Source organism: Mytilus trossulus, chromosome 12, assembly GCF_036588685.1.
Source record: "Mytilus trossulus isolate FHL-02 chromosome 12, PNRI_Mtr1.1.1.hap1, whole genome shotgun sequence".
In the NCBI taxonomy this organism is placed as follows: domain Eukaryota; kingdom Metazoa; phylum Mollusca; class Bivalvia; order Mytilida; family Mytilidae; genus Mytilus; species Mytilus trossulus.
Window position 1 is genome coordinate 47,008,189 of NC_086384.1, and position 15,717 is coordinate 47,023,905.

At 30.4% G+C, this 15,717-nt stretch overlaps 1 protein-coding gene across 7 annotated transcripts in view; it reads left to right on the plus strand.

The window, feature by feature from the left end:
* LOC134692706 (zinc finger protein squeeze-like) overlaps positions 1–15,717 on the plus strand; it is a 136,350-nt gene that overhangs the window by 99,873 nt on the left and 20,760 nt on the right. The window contains exon 1 of one of the 7 annotated variants that reach the window (XM_063553199.1): positions 5,757–5,852. The exons of 4 other annotated variants lie outside the window; for them this stretch is intronic. In XM_063553199.1, the coding sequence (XP_063409269.1) occupies positions 5,768–5,852 (85 nt within the window). In that variant the 5' untranslated portion in view covers positions 5,757–5,767. Of the gene's footprint in view, positions 1–5,756; positions 5,853–6,524; positions 6,640–7,199; positions 7,454–15,717 lie in introns of those variants that run through there. 2 more of the 7 variants (XM_063553201.1, XM_063553202.1) reach the window with 2 other exon arrangements.

Here is a 15,717-nt window from a genome sequence, read left to right on the forward strand (position 1 = left end):
TTATACCAATAATTTTGGTGTGTTGTCAAATTGTGAATTACCATCATACCAATAGTTTGTGAGTTCTCAAATTGTGAATTACCATCATACCAATGATTTTGGTGAGTTGTCAAATTATGAATTACCATCATACCAATAATTTTGGTGTGTTGTCAAATTGTGAATTACCATCATACCAATAACTTTGGTGAGTTTTCAAATTGTGAACTACCATTATACCAATAATTTGTGAGTTTTCAAATTGTGAATTACCATTATACCAATGATTTTGGTGAGGACTCATATTGTGAATTACCATCAAAACTTGTATCTATATGACTATAATTTTTCACTAGTTATTCTCAAATTTTACTAGTCTGGGGCTAGTGGCTAACGGTGTTGACTGCAAAACCATAAATTATCAAGAGGTCTATTTTTAAACTATAGCCAGCTGAAGCATGACTCTAGGTGTGGGATTTTCTAGCTGTATTGAAGATCCATTGGTGGCCTTCAGTTGTTTTCTGCTCTGTGGTCCCGTTGTTGTCTCTTCAACACATTCCTCATTAAGATTTTCAATTTCATCAGGCAATTGATTTTATACTCCCCAAAAATACCAAATAAAATGATTGAACAGTATTATTATAACATTTCTCATGTCATGTAATTGACGAAAAAGCACATGTTTAACCTGAAACATTTTTGTATGCATTTGCCTTATTTTTCACACTAATGAAATCAGAGGTGGATTTAGTGGGGGCAGACAACCCTGCCACTCTTTTTTTGGGAAATTTTATAGATTTTATATGGAATCACTGAAGCAGGGCCCAAGGTAAATGTTAGGCAGTCAATAGGCCCCCGCTTATATAAATTTCTGGATCCGCCACTTGAAATATTGCTATTTATGTTCATTTGTATGCCTTTGCATTTAGTATATTGTTCTTTTTTTTTTAACTAGTATGTATTATTGTTTAGAGGCCAGCTAAAGTAGAATTCATGTGCTGGATTGTCTTGTGACTTTCTAGAAAAGCCATTGGTGGCTCGTAGGGCTGTTTTCGACTCTTTGGTCAGGTGTTCGTTTGACAAGTATAGAAAAGTTTAGAAAATTTTTAGAAAAAAAGAAAAAAAATAATTAGATAATTTCATCATTGTAAGTTTCACCTTAAACATGTTAAAACAAATGAATAAAGTTATTAATTGAAATATATTGAATTTTTTTACCAGGTAAATTTGCATTTACTAGTGATCATTCAGTACATTGAAAAGACAAAAAAAAACCACTTGTCATTTTTTATTATACAATACCCAATCTGTTGAATAAAATCTGTTACAGACACAGTCTCTTGCTGTTTCTGAACTTATATGTTTAAAAAATATTATTTTATGTATATTAGGATTGCTACTTTGTAAAGGAACGGTTATTTGGCTTCAATGTTGAAATTGTTAGGCTGGAAATCAGAATAAGATTATTTTTTTTCATAATTTTTTTTAAATGATTGGTTTTTTCTTCAAAGTTTTAATAGTTAGGTTGTAAATCAGAATAAGATTATTTTTTTTTATAAATTGTAATTGTTTCTTAAATTTTGAATAAAAAAAGTTTAAAACCAGATTTTTTACAATTCAAAGACATTATTTGTTGATATAAGTTTTTGTTTTAACGTTCTTTATTTTTGTCTTAGTTCTGTTTTTGTCTTTTGAAATTTATGATAAATAATTTTTTTTTTTAGAAAATATATGTTAAACTGGCCATAATATTTTTTACATTTTCAAACATGGCATTGCTTAATTATTTTATTAATTTTCAATAATATCAACATTTTATTTTATTTTCAAAGAGAGTTAAAGAAAAATTAGCACCTTGTTAAATCACAGTTTGAATTGACATTAATACAGTATAAATAAACGTGTGTAAAATTTTTGTCGGCAAACTTATTCTGTAATTTTTCGCACAAGTCCTTACTCAGTTTACAAAATATTCAGAATGTTTTCTAGTTGTCGATTTTTTCCGCAAAATGATTTTGACCATGCTCATATGGACGAAATGTATTATAGTGCCGGGAATGAATATTATAATTCAAATTACTCAGCCTGTATGTACGGTAAGTTACTCATTGTTTTATCATACTTCTGCAAAGCCATGATGCATCACAAATTTGTTCGTTTTGATTTTTTTTTTAAATTAGGGGGTGACCAGGGGAGGGGGATGGAGAGATCTACATCTGAAATAGAATTTGCATTTGAGCAATATTTCAATACCTATAAAAATAGATTAAAAAAATCAAAAGTAACTCACAGAAAAGTTTTGGTAAGAGCCTTGTGTGGCCCGCTCAATGTCAAGTCCATTATTAGTCCCCTACTGACTTTCAAACTGACTTTCAAAATGAAAAGTGTTTCAAGTTGATGAATAAATATATTAGAAAGTGGAATTGAATAATTTAAGTCAAACTTTTGTGACTTAACATTAACATTTACACCCCAAATAAGTCAAAAATAAGAGATTTTGGTGAAATATGAAATCTACACCCCAAATAAGTTAGAACTTGAGATTTTGGTGAAATTTGACAATTGCACTCCAAATAAGTCAGAAATGGAGATTTTGGTGAAATTTGGCATTTAAAAATTGCATGGTTTGAATTTGGCAGAAGATTAGAATTGATGTTATTCAAATGATTTGGATAGGTAAAGATTCAGCAAACGTAATATTTGCATCTTTGCATTCCTTATACAGTGAATACAGTGAAACCTGACTAAACCGAACTCTTTCGGGACTTGAAATTTTTTTCAGTTTTGGCAGGTATTCGGTTTCATAAGGTTCACAATGCTAAAAATGTGATATGATTGGTCTTCAGAACAAGTTTGAATTAGACAGATTTCTGGTTTATTCAGGGTTCGGTTTATAATCAGGTTTCACTGTACATGGTATTTTCAATAAGTTTTGAAGCATTTAAGTATATAGACATTTCTGGTTAAATAGGCAAGGTCCCATGCCAGGTAACTTCCCATTACTTTTAAAGAAGTCGAAGAAGCATGAAGACCCTTTGGTGACTTTCACCTGCTTTCTGCTCTTTGGTTGGGTTGTTGTCTCTTTGAAACATTTCCCATTTCCATTCTTAATTTTGTTTTTTTTTAAACCTCAATACTCCAATGTACTAGACAATTTCTTTTTTTTTTAAATTACTAATTTGAGAATGACTCTTAGAAAGTACATTTTATTTAATTATGTTATTTAGGAAGTTATATATTTGATTTTGGGGTATGGATCAAGACTTCCAAAACGGTTATATATTCCGTATTTGACCGAAACTTTCTTAAAAAGTCCGGCTGCTCTCAGCCTCAAACAGAATTGGTTTGCCACTTTTTGTTATTCAAGGCATTTTCCATAAAACGATGATTTCAATTTTGACCAACTATCGATCAATAAAAATGTCTGTTTGGGTTTTGGACATGTCCGCTTGGGCATACTATTTCACAAAGATATTTCCATACTATGGATCCCCCAAAAAATTAAGAAAATATTTGATTCCTTTGCTAACAAAATATCAATTCTCTAGTTTATTGGAATACAAAAAAAATGTATGTTAAACATATGTAATATTTTTAATACTTAGGTATTTGAATATAACTATATTATTTATTGACTTAAAGAAGCATCCTGTTATTCTTTTAAAAAAGTTGTTGTTTTGCTATGTAAAATTTATCTAAAGATCAAACCTTTGAATGCACACACCAAGAATACTAAGCAAAATCTAAATCAAAATTATGTTATTTTATCAGCAAAACATAATAGTTGATATCCTAAATTAAAAACAGTACAAGTGTTAAATGCAAAATGTAGTTCATACTATTTTCAGAAGTGTGAAAAAATTGCACTTTTTTATCAGCAAAACATAATAGTTGATATCCTATATTAATAACAGTACAATTGTTAAATGCAAAATGTAGTTCATACTATTTTCAGAAGTGTGAAAAGTTGCACAAGTCATAGAGCTCGACATATGCAAGCTGCATTGTTTTCCAAAATTGTTAGATTTTATTAACCGACATTATTTAGACTTGATTATAGACATTAACCATTATTTATGAAAAGAAACCAAATAATAAAATTTTGAATAACATATAAATAGATAGCTTCCTTAATTGTGCTTAAAGAATTTCTAAAAAGAAAAAAGAAAATTAGTAATGTTGGCTATTATAAGTCTTGGGAAACTGTAGTAGATTGGAAACCAAAAAACGTAATGCCAAAAATGAGCACCACAGTCTTAATTTTTAGGAGTTTTGGCCCTTGTATGACATTTTTAACACATTACAGTTTTGTTTTGAAACTAGATTTACCCATATTTCCTTGAGTTTTTTTTTTAGCAGACATTTCAGTTAGTAGAGAGAAACTGTTTTTGGTTTGTTTTGAAATTTTTTGAAATGATGGCCGATCTTTAATTCTTTATATAAAATGTGTTCTCAACTTTATTTAGATATTGATAATTAAGAGCTTGGCAGTTTGACAAGAAAACTGTCTTTTGATAGTTTGTGCCATTGAGGTACTGATTCATTGATGTAATTTTACATAACATCTACTTTTACCCATATATGGAGTTACAACAGTGTTATTCAGTGACTAATTAACAGGGATACTCGGCCAACTGCTGTCCAGTAAATTGTCATTACAGCAAAGAAAAATGCAATAAAGATATTTTTGTAGAAAAGAAAAAAAAATTTGAACATTGTTCAGTGAGACAAGACAAGTTGTACTGTTTCCATTATACAGCCAAACCTTGTTTTTAGAAGACCACCTGTATAAAGCAAAATCCTGTGTTATAAGACCATTTGTTTTAGGTTTCTCTGTAGAGACCATCAGTTTTATAAGACACTTTTTCTCTCTCTCCCTTAAGTGGTCTTTTAAAACATGTTTCACTATATATTGTCACCTCATTGGTGGCTGAGTGGTCAAAATAATTAAACTGCTGCATACCTAGCCTGTCAATTCTGATGTTGTGAGTTTGAACCCACATTCAAATCCAATATCAAATAATTGACCAAGATTGTCAGTAGTCCTACCAAAGGTCAATTGGTTTTCCCCTAGACACTCTTAGGTTCTCCCCTAGACACTCTCAGGTTCTCCCCTAGACACTTTTAGGTTCTCCCTACCTATAGAAACTGAGCACCAATGTAGTCAATAAAGTTGAAAGTGACATTAAAAACCAGTTAATCAATCTCATTGAAATAAACCTCGTATCTTACCTTATATAGTATCAAATTCAAAATTTTAATATTTTAGTCCCATAAATATGAATTTTAAACATTACTTTCCTAAGTAATACTTCAAAAGTATTCTATTGATGTGTATATCTGATAACTTGTGAATTATTTGTGAAAAGCTGTTTTGCATTACATAATGCAAAACATGAATAAATGCTTTCATGAATATTCATATTTTTGTAGTATGAAAATACTGAATACATTTGTTTGATATTGAAATTTTTAAGTTTATGTATGTTAATCTCTAAAACTCTATTAATCTTGTGAAAAACCAACAAATGAAATAGTTTCAAATTTTTTTCCCGGCATTTCCTGAATTGCACATCATTGCTTATGTGACAGCAATGAATTTAAATGGATAAATTTGAAATCAATAGAATTTTAAATGATATGTATTTTAATGGAGGATGGCTACATGTGTTGTATAAAGAACACCATGTATTAAAAGTCTGTTACTTCATATTTAAAACTTTGAATACAACACTTGCATAATTTATAGTGGGCATTTATTTTTTTGACATACGTAATTTATTTATCAATGTGTACGTTACAACAAAGCATGCTGGGTAATTACTGGAACCAAAAAATGTCACCACCTTTTATGCAGTTTTTATATAACAGAGGTAAGACCATTTTTTTGTTGATTTTATTTTCAACCCGTAAATACATGGCGTATCCCGATGTAAATCAAGTGTATTAAAAACCTTTAAAAAGTCTGGTGCACGGAGAAGCTTGAATTGAAGAAAAGGCTATTAACAGACAATGATTTTTGTGCAGTTAAGAAAGCGATTTGGGCGGAATGATGTCGCAGTGCAGTATTATATAAGGATTTAATGTTATTTCATATTATTAATTTTTTATCCTTTTAAGTCATAATAGGTTATAATTTTTTACTTAAGAGGCATTTATGCGAAATCATAATTGGACTTAGACCACACATTTTTTTTAAAGACGAGGGTTGAGCATTCAGCTGTTCATAATGTCGAAAGAAGGTAAAACACAAAAAAGATTTTTATTATAATAAATACTAAAAATGTAAAATATAACTAATGACTTCTTTTTATTGTAAGGTACTTAAAAGTTGCATAAAAGGTGCGACACTGCATGACGCTGTTTAAAATAGTAAAATATTGGTTGTCATCGAAGTGCATTAATGTGCAAGTGCATTTTATATATGCATTTATCCATGTCGTAAGTCAAAAGAAGGAGAAACAAGCATGTAATTTCATCTTTTGTTAATCACAGTCTAGAAAAGAAATAAGAGCTGAATTCATCTTGATTAGAATGCATGTGCGCATGTGCAGTGGTGTTTTTATAAACGTTAATGGTATTTAACAACTAAAAACATGCACCATTCAACATGGATAAAAAATGTTGGTCCGGCCTCTTCCCTTTTGATGTATTTTAAAGGTATGTTAAACAGTCAGCTATGCTTTGTAATCATTTTCCCAGACAGCAAAATAATTTGTACTCGAAACCAAGGCCAGACTTCGAATCGATAGAAGGCCTCCAATCAAATCCTACTTTGATAAGTTGTACCCCAGTTCGTCTAACCTGAAACTGTAAGGTTATTCTAGGATTATTGTTAGAGAATCAGATTATATAACGGGTTATCTGTCTGAACCGCCTCTTTTAATTGACGCCATTAGACCATTTTTCAAGTTCTACATGTAGCGGGACTTCTTTTTCTGATGACCTACATTTGATTATATGTAATCCGAATAGTTACAGTTGGTTTATTATTCTCATGAAAGTTTTACAAATCTGTCGTTTTTTGTTCGTTTCGAAAGTGCTTTTTTAGATTGAACTTTTTAAGATGATAGAAGTGATTGTCGCTGCAACATTTCTGAATTTTGTGACCTTTTGGTTTGATGGAGCGTGGTAATGTGTTTTTTTCTTGTGGGAGGCCAAGGACGCCATTTTGGTTTTTATGTAATTTCAATTACAAGAACAGTTGTGTTAACTAAGAACGCCTTTGTTATTGTTTCCATAGCGACAAAAAAGGATGAGTAACAAAACCGGCTTTTTTTCGAAAAAGATAAAGCTCACTCGAATTTAGGCATTTTATGGAAAATACTAAATAGTAGTTCGGTTTTTGGTACTTAAGACGTTGTTACGCATGCCCATGTCTGGATCTTTACTGTGACGATATCCCTGGACATAATGCAGTATCGTGGTATGCTTCGAGACTTTTATTTGAACAGCTACTGTTTTTTTGATAGAGGTAGGAAGAAGTTGATATTTTTTGTTCTTTCGTTTCGTATCAAAGCATTTGTCGCGTAGATTTTCATCATTAGCGCTGTGCGAAACGTTAAATCTTGACCTGTTGCATTCCCATCTTAAAATTAAAATGTGGCAAAAAATGGCGCATATTTAAATAGTAATTTTTTTTTTAGTTATATTGATGAAAAAAAAATTGCATTTCTTACATCAGCTAGTATAGAACAAAAATTTGAGATCATTGTGAATTCGTATTTGTTGCGCTGGTATGCATAAGTATCACAGAGGGCGAAGAATTTTAGTTCGCGGCCATGTTTTATTTTGAATGTTAATGAACGAAAATGGCGTTTTGCATTGCATAATTAACACAAACTAACTTCGTGAATGATGTTGAATTACAAACGAGATGCCTTCATCAAGGTGTATACATATGAATGTCGACGAAAGGACAGCAAATAGAAAGTCTGATGATTTCAGCGGTAAAATAACTGTTTGCAGTCGTATATTGGTAGTTGGCGATTAAATTTGTGATGGCAAGAACATTTTTGCGGCTTAAATTTTTTTCTTTCGTTGCGTGAGTGTGACATCATTGCCGGATTTTCATCGTTAATTATTGAATATAATCTCTGTATTCAAGCTGTATCAAAAATTATTTTTTGCGTCTTACTTTTGTTTTTTGTTGATTTTGGTTGTTAAGGAAAACTGAACTTCATTTTCTTCCTACACTCATAACAATTCATTTCAATGTTAGACTCCTATACAACTAGAATAAAGAGATTGAGGTTGCATATAATTTCATTAAAATTTGATAAGATCTTTTTTTCTTTTTTTGGGATAAAAGGTGGCTTAATAAATTTTAAAAAGTTTGCTTTATTTGTAAGTAGTTTCAATGTTATTTATTTTCCTCTAAATTTTTGTCGGTTAACACCAAACTGAGAGTTTTTACAAGTCAAATTAAATCATTACAACTCATTAAAATTTCCTGAATATAGAAATTTTAAAACAAAGTGTAAAATGTACAATTTAGCACCAACTATGTGTTAATTTTTCTTATTTGGTAATGAAATTGACAATTTGTTTTGCACAAAAAGTTACACAACAGTTAAGTTTACAACAATCCAATAGCAAAAACCAAATAAAGGCATTTGAATCCAACTTGAGGTTTCCAACAACAAAAATGTCACTTCCATGAGGCAAGCTCCAAATAACAATAGGTCTCGACTAGCAACGAAAAGTCTCTTTTGTCCCTATTGGTCATATCTAAGCTCCTCATGAGTTTTAGTTTTTAAAGCAATTGCTTTTATGCCGTCGCGTATGGCCATCTTTGTGACCCAGATCAGAGACTCCGCCCAGATCAAGCCATAGTATTTTGTTAAACAGGCTCCTGATCTGTCATTCTTAAACACCTGTGTATGTTTTCTAATGCAATACATAGCTTGAAACTTTTGAAAAACGTTAGTGGATTTAAGAAGTTTCAGCATACGTTCTTGTAGATGTATTTTTGTATTTAGGGGGACAACCGTTTGACTAACAAAAAACATAGACGTCCGAGTGAAAAAATGCATTTTTATACTTGCGATTCCGTTTTCCGTTCGTACGATGTTTCAACAAAATATGGAATCATTTCAGTTGTTGATTTAGTATTGAAAATTTGACTGAATTATCTTTTATAATATACGGTTTTATATGTTTAATTGGTGTTCTTTTAAGAAAGAGGTCAGGTGCTCTTGTTCATTCATAAAATTGTCGTTCATTCATAAATTTATCGTAAAATCAAAATCACTACACAGGTTATCAGGTTATACGTAGTGTCAAATGATTACCTGTCATCTAAAAATAGACAAAGTTAACTGACCTATTTTGTTGATTTGTTTGCGCAAATAATTTAGAGGAACGAAACCCTTGTTAAAAACACACAACAATAAGTTTGTTTTCCTTTTTTGCCATAACTCCGTAAGATTTATCGATCACCTTACTAATGAAATGGACCCGTTCAAACGTGATAGATGCCAAGTCCAGATGAAGAGATATTTACAATTTGGAATTTTCTAGTTTCATAGATTAAAAAAGTACATCCTTTTTGGATATCATATTCAAAACTGGGTATGCATGACAAATGATGAAACCATTATCCTAGTCTTTCCAATGAACGAGTCTACTACGTTTGTTGACCCTCTACGGTCCACCGTGTTTGCAATTTTATTTCACATAAATTCGAAATATTGAAGATCATTTTCACAATGTTTCCTGAAAATTGGATAAATATCAAAGCAACTTAGAGCTGTTTGGTCTTGTTCGTATAATGACGATTTAATGTCATGTTTGTCTGTGATGGCCCCTCTTTTCGGGATTGCACGATAATTATAGTTATCTCGTACCCCATGAGGATGACACATATCAACTGAGCAATAATGTTTGGGACTTAGTTTTTAAGAAATGATGACAAAGTAACATTATGAAAATATTTTTGGTCAGCTGAAATATATATTTATTTTTTACATGTTTATGCCTTGTAAAATATTTTGTTTCTTTCCCGTTTTTCAATGAAAATTAAATCAATAAAGGAAATTATTGTCCAGTTACAAACACTACTAGGGGATGGGTACAAGTGAAATCGGCACCTGGTCAAATCGGCACCCATAGAAAAAGTCAAATCGGCACCTGGTTAAATCGGAACCTGGTCAAATAGGCACTCAGTATAGTCAAATCGGCATCCAAAAATATTTGATATTATATATGTAAATGTATAAATTCATGATTTATTTTGGGGTTTGAATTACATCATTAAAAAGAATCAAACAGTTAGAAAACTTAGGTTAATTATTTAAAGTTTTCCCAACATTATATGACTGATGTTTTTTCAACTAATTTTAATAACTTTAATCAAGTACATAATTAATATGTGTGTGGTTTTAACTCAACAGTAGAATGTTAAAGGTATTTATTAATGTTTTATTCTTCAAAAACTGCATAAGAAACAAAGAAGCCCTTACACAAGCTAATGTTTAACAATGAGACAATTAGAAGCAATACAATGGAAATTATGAGTCCCTTTCAATAACTCAAACTTTCATGCAAAATAATTAGCAATTCAAAATGTTTCTTCAGGAGAGTTGAAACGGCATTAAACCAACAACCACAAAATGTTCAACTGTTAAAATGTGCATAAAAAATATCCAGTACCATACCTCATATATCATTGCAAGGATTTGTATAGTGAAAACTATACAAATCCTTGATCATTGTATATATAACTAAAATATGCATTTAGAAAAATATATATACATCAACTCCAAAAAATGTGAATAAAATTAAGAGAATATTTCTGGACAACCCCTTCCTTATTTTTACTGTTTTTGCGGAAATAACTGTTCAAATATGTATATTAAACAAATCTAACATGGGTGCCGAATTGACTATATAAAGTGCCGATTTAGCCAGGTGCCAATTTGACCAGGTGCCGATTTGACTATACTGAGTGCTGATTTGACCGGGTGCCGATTTAACCAGGTGCCGATTTGACTAGAATTCTAGGGGATAATCCATGATAATTTCTCTTGGAGTTATATGTTTCAGCACATGTATATTTGACCCCAACTTTAGCCTGGTAAACGTCTCCTTTGTGAAATATAAAACATATTAAAAATGACTTTCTGCTAAAGTCTTTAATTGATATAAAGTTAAAACCTTCTTAATTCTCACTAGAAAACACTCCTGTCATGTTTAATTCTTAAATATATGTGGATGAAAAAAAAGTCCCCAAAACATAAACATGGCAGCAATTGCTTTTACAGCCTTTCAGGCTTTGATTTACATTCTTGAGGGGGGATAGGACCTTTATCGGGACACCGGGATCGGGTGTTTTTAAGCTCGGGATTTCAGGATTGACCCTTTCGGGATCCGGGAATTCTTTTTTTCGAATTTCGGGACGTCAGGATTTATTTTATTTAATTCGGGACCTTCGGATTTTGTGTTTTTAAGCCCGGGATTTCGGGATCAGGACCCCTCCTATCCCCCCTCATTCTTTGGAATTCAAATATAATGGTTTGGAAGTTTCTTATAAAGTTTGAACTCCTGAAAAATGCTTCAGACAAACAAAATTAGAATTGTTGAAAAAGTGAACCATCAAAAATTTATATGTGTTCAACTTGTCTCTGTTGGTCCAAATCCTGACCAATTAAGTAGATGATTTACCATTCTTTAAGATTCACAAACATTTTTTAAGATAATCTCTTGTTTCATACTACACATATAGAAACATTTTCAGTACTTCTACCTTAGTCTTCTACCAGTTTATGTTTTAAATTCCAATTTTTTTCTTTGAACATTAATTTGTTCTTCAGAAACTCTTGTAACATGAAGGGTTACCAAAAGTAAAGTTAAGCACATAAGATAAAAAATTATTAATCCTGTTATAAGCATTAAGAAAAGGGGAGTTTTTGTGTGACACTTAATTAATACATGGACCAACCAGTTATCAACTCTTTTTAAAAACTTCATTTCAAAATGATTGAAATTTCTATTAGAGAAAAACATTGTCACATGTTGTGTTATTGTGTAACAAAAACAGGAAAAACTCTAATAAACAAAACCTTGTTGTTGCCACTGTTATTGCATAAATTCAGAAGTTTTTTTCCCCCCTTCCCTACATCTGACCTTATTAGGAATTTGTATATCTATCACAAGACATAATTTACACTGAATTAAAAAAAAAGTAAGAAAGTTTAATTTTGAAGATTTCGAACTGATTTATTTTTGCTGAAATTTATATTCAAAAGCTAACTTGGATATGACTTTGACTGAAAATGCTTAGGAATCCGGGGATGGTATCGTACTTTGTTTGAGTCAGAAAAGGTTTCCAACACTATCAATCCAAATAATTTTTTTTTCAAAATTCAAAACTAAAATTAGGTAAAATCTGGATTCAGAATATTTTGTTTTGTCATTTGCTTGACTGCAATATTTTTTGTCATCAAATTAGGATCAGAATTTTTTTTAAAGAAAAAACCATAACACACCCTTGAAGTAAAATCCTCTGTTCTCTTAGTTTTCTATAAATGAGGTTGTCATAAAGTGATTATATCATGTACCCATATATGGTCATCTTCCAAAGACATGTTTAAAAACAGAAAACTTGGCACTTTCCTTCCTTGATTGGATAATACAATACAAAAGTTTTTTTCAAATTAAATACAAATATTGGTCTTGAGAAAACAGCAGTATCTGACATTTACATACTTATGCAATGCTTCCGTTATTACATAAAATGCAAATAGAGATCCGTGGTGTAGTGGTTAGTGCATCGGACTTCTAACACAAAGGTTCCTGGTTCGATTTCCGTTTGGGAAGAAAATTTCAGGAACTCAATTTTCGGCTCTCCCTTGACACCATTTGCGAGTATGGTCTTGAGGAAACGATGATAGTCTGTCAGACCAGGGCGATAAATGGCAGGGCCCAGTTAAGAGAGAGCCATATCTCTTGCACATTAAAGACACCCTTGTAGATTTCGAAAAAGAGTAGGCTAATGCCGCTACAAGGCAGCACTCGCAACCGCAAAGTGGAAAGGGATTAATATAAGTTGTCAAACTTGTTTCCCAATCCACTATAAAGAAATATGTTTAAACTAAAATGGAGATACTTGGTCTCCAATCAGAACAAGAATTAAAAGTTTATTTTACTTTTCTGCACCAAATTAATAATTAAATGATTATATGCAAAATGTGTTTTGAGATAAACATCAAAATGAGAACTTTAAATTTTATTTTTTATCTTAAAACCATTTTTAAAAGTAGTAAATTAAAGCAAGGAATTATTTGAATCTGGAATCATTTTGAATTTTGGAAAATTTGTAAGAAATGTGTGGTGTAAACCAAGGATTTGTATAGTTAAACTATACAAATCCTTGTGTAAACTTAAACAACTAAATAGGGTTAGCCATGGTTAACAGGGGTTTGGTTGTTCATCATAAAAATATAAGTAAATGTAAAATTAACCTTCAACTCAATGAGCTCATGGCTAACCTTATTTAGTTGGTTTTTTTTAATCATACTTTTAGTATCAATTTTCCAGAATTCAAAAATAATCCAGATTCAAACAATTTTTTTTAACATTGCTTATTATAAATTTATGTCTTTATATGATATAGATTTGCAGATTTTGTTTTCATCCCTTGTACATTGAATATTTATGCTTTTCATAACAAAATATGCATAAAAACACAATTTATTGTTTTGAAAACTTTAATTTTATTTTCTTCAGGAAGATCATTAAAACTAATGAGCATATTGTGTAAATGATAGCACTGAAGTAGAAAACTTGAAACATTCTTTTGAAATTGATTGGGATTCTTCTATTGTCTTAAAATATAAAAAAAAACTAAACTTTTATTGTATCACATCAACATCTTAGGAGTGATTTCTGAAATCCCAGAAACATGCCCAAACATACAAATAAGGCATAATCTTTAATTTATTATAGATTTTTCTTTTGTTAATTCTTTTGATTTGTTGCATGATGGGTAACTTTAAAATGTTGCATGATGGTAAATTTTTACAAAACCAAATCAGGAAAACATACTACAAAGCAATGAAAATATTTGAAAAATACATAATTATAAAGAAGAGAAGATACAAAGAGACACAGGGTGGTGTTATTTTTAATTAGGCAACAACCCAAAAACAACAGATAGCAAAATGACATTTATAGGTCAGCATACAATTTCCACTGAAAGATTATGACTTAGTTTAGTGCCTTAATATGTGTTAAACATCTGTCAACTCAGGGGTTACTCCTCTAAATGCTTTATTCATGGGTTTTTTTTTCAAAATAGACTATCATGTTAGTGAGAATTTCAAGTGTGAGGTCAACAGTTTTCATGGAAAATTTCTTTAAAAACCAAAAAAAAAAATAGGAAAGTTGGCAGGTCTGCCATTTAATTTTATTTCTAAAAGCAATAAATTTGGGGACTATTTGAGTAATTTTAGATTCTCAAGCCAAACCTCTGTTTAAGGTTAAATGTGTCATTAATAACATGTTAATTACATTATATGACCTTGACATTTCTGTACTTTCTTTACTAACATTGATGTAAAAAGAAGTATAGTGAAATATCAATGTGACTTTTTTTACTTATAGAAGTGATTTCAGCCTCTTAGAGTATCCTTTGATTTGGTCTAATTTGTCAGTTATATATAACATGTTTACATTGTAAGACAATACTTCGGAGAAAACTGTTTTGTATTTTAACCACCTAGGGTATCAATTGGTGATTACCAACTTACTTTTTTAGACCCCAATAACTTTGTCAAACCTTCATGGATTTTTTATGGACAGCACTTTAATAGGACCATAAGATTATAGTATCAAGGGCAAAATTTTGACAATATATTACTGATATATGTTCTATTTTTGTGTTATTAACTCTAAGATACACCCTAAGGTCAAAGGTTTTCAGTCATCAATAAATTAATCAAAACATCATGGAAAGTGTCATGAAATTTGGAATGAAGCTTTTTTTTTATTTTAGAACCCAGTATCTTTAGCAAAGTAATATGATTATTTTTTTTCCCTTTTCCATATTTTTCTGATTAAGAAGGGCTTAACTTTTTTTTATTTTTTTTTTTTTGCAATTCACATGTTGATAATCTGGTGTTAGACTTTGGCTGAAGCTTTCCTGTGTTTTTTTTTTATTTGACATTTACTTAATCACAATATAAAGGATTATTTTTTTGTACATGATAAATTTGTTAACCTTCATGAAATTTTATGACAGTTAGACATTTTTCTCGAAGATAAAAGATTAAAAAAGCATTAAAAAAAAGTTTGATTTGAAAAAAAAATAATTTCCATATTTAACTTATAATGGATGGTCAAATTTAACCTTTTGAACTGACAGCAGCAATCTTATGCAAGACACTGTTTTTTTAATCCAAAAAAATTTGAAAAATAATTATATTTGATATAACTCTCTATAAATGGTATTTATACTTTTTATATTTAACTTATTATTTTTTTATCTATGTATTATGTTTAATTATTATATTTGATGTTGAAATGTTTTTGAATTTTATATTCTTAACCAATATTTCTTTTTACTTTTAAATAATAAATTTAACAAAAGAACAAAAAAGTTAGATTTTACACTCATTTTTTTTCATGGCATCACGATTTTATTTCCTCTGGGAAAAGAATTATGTGTATCGTTTGTGATCCGTAAGCTGCATTTTATTGCAGTTTTGGTTTGTCACTGTTATGAGATGCAGAAGAGAT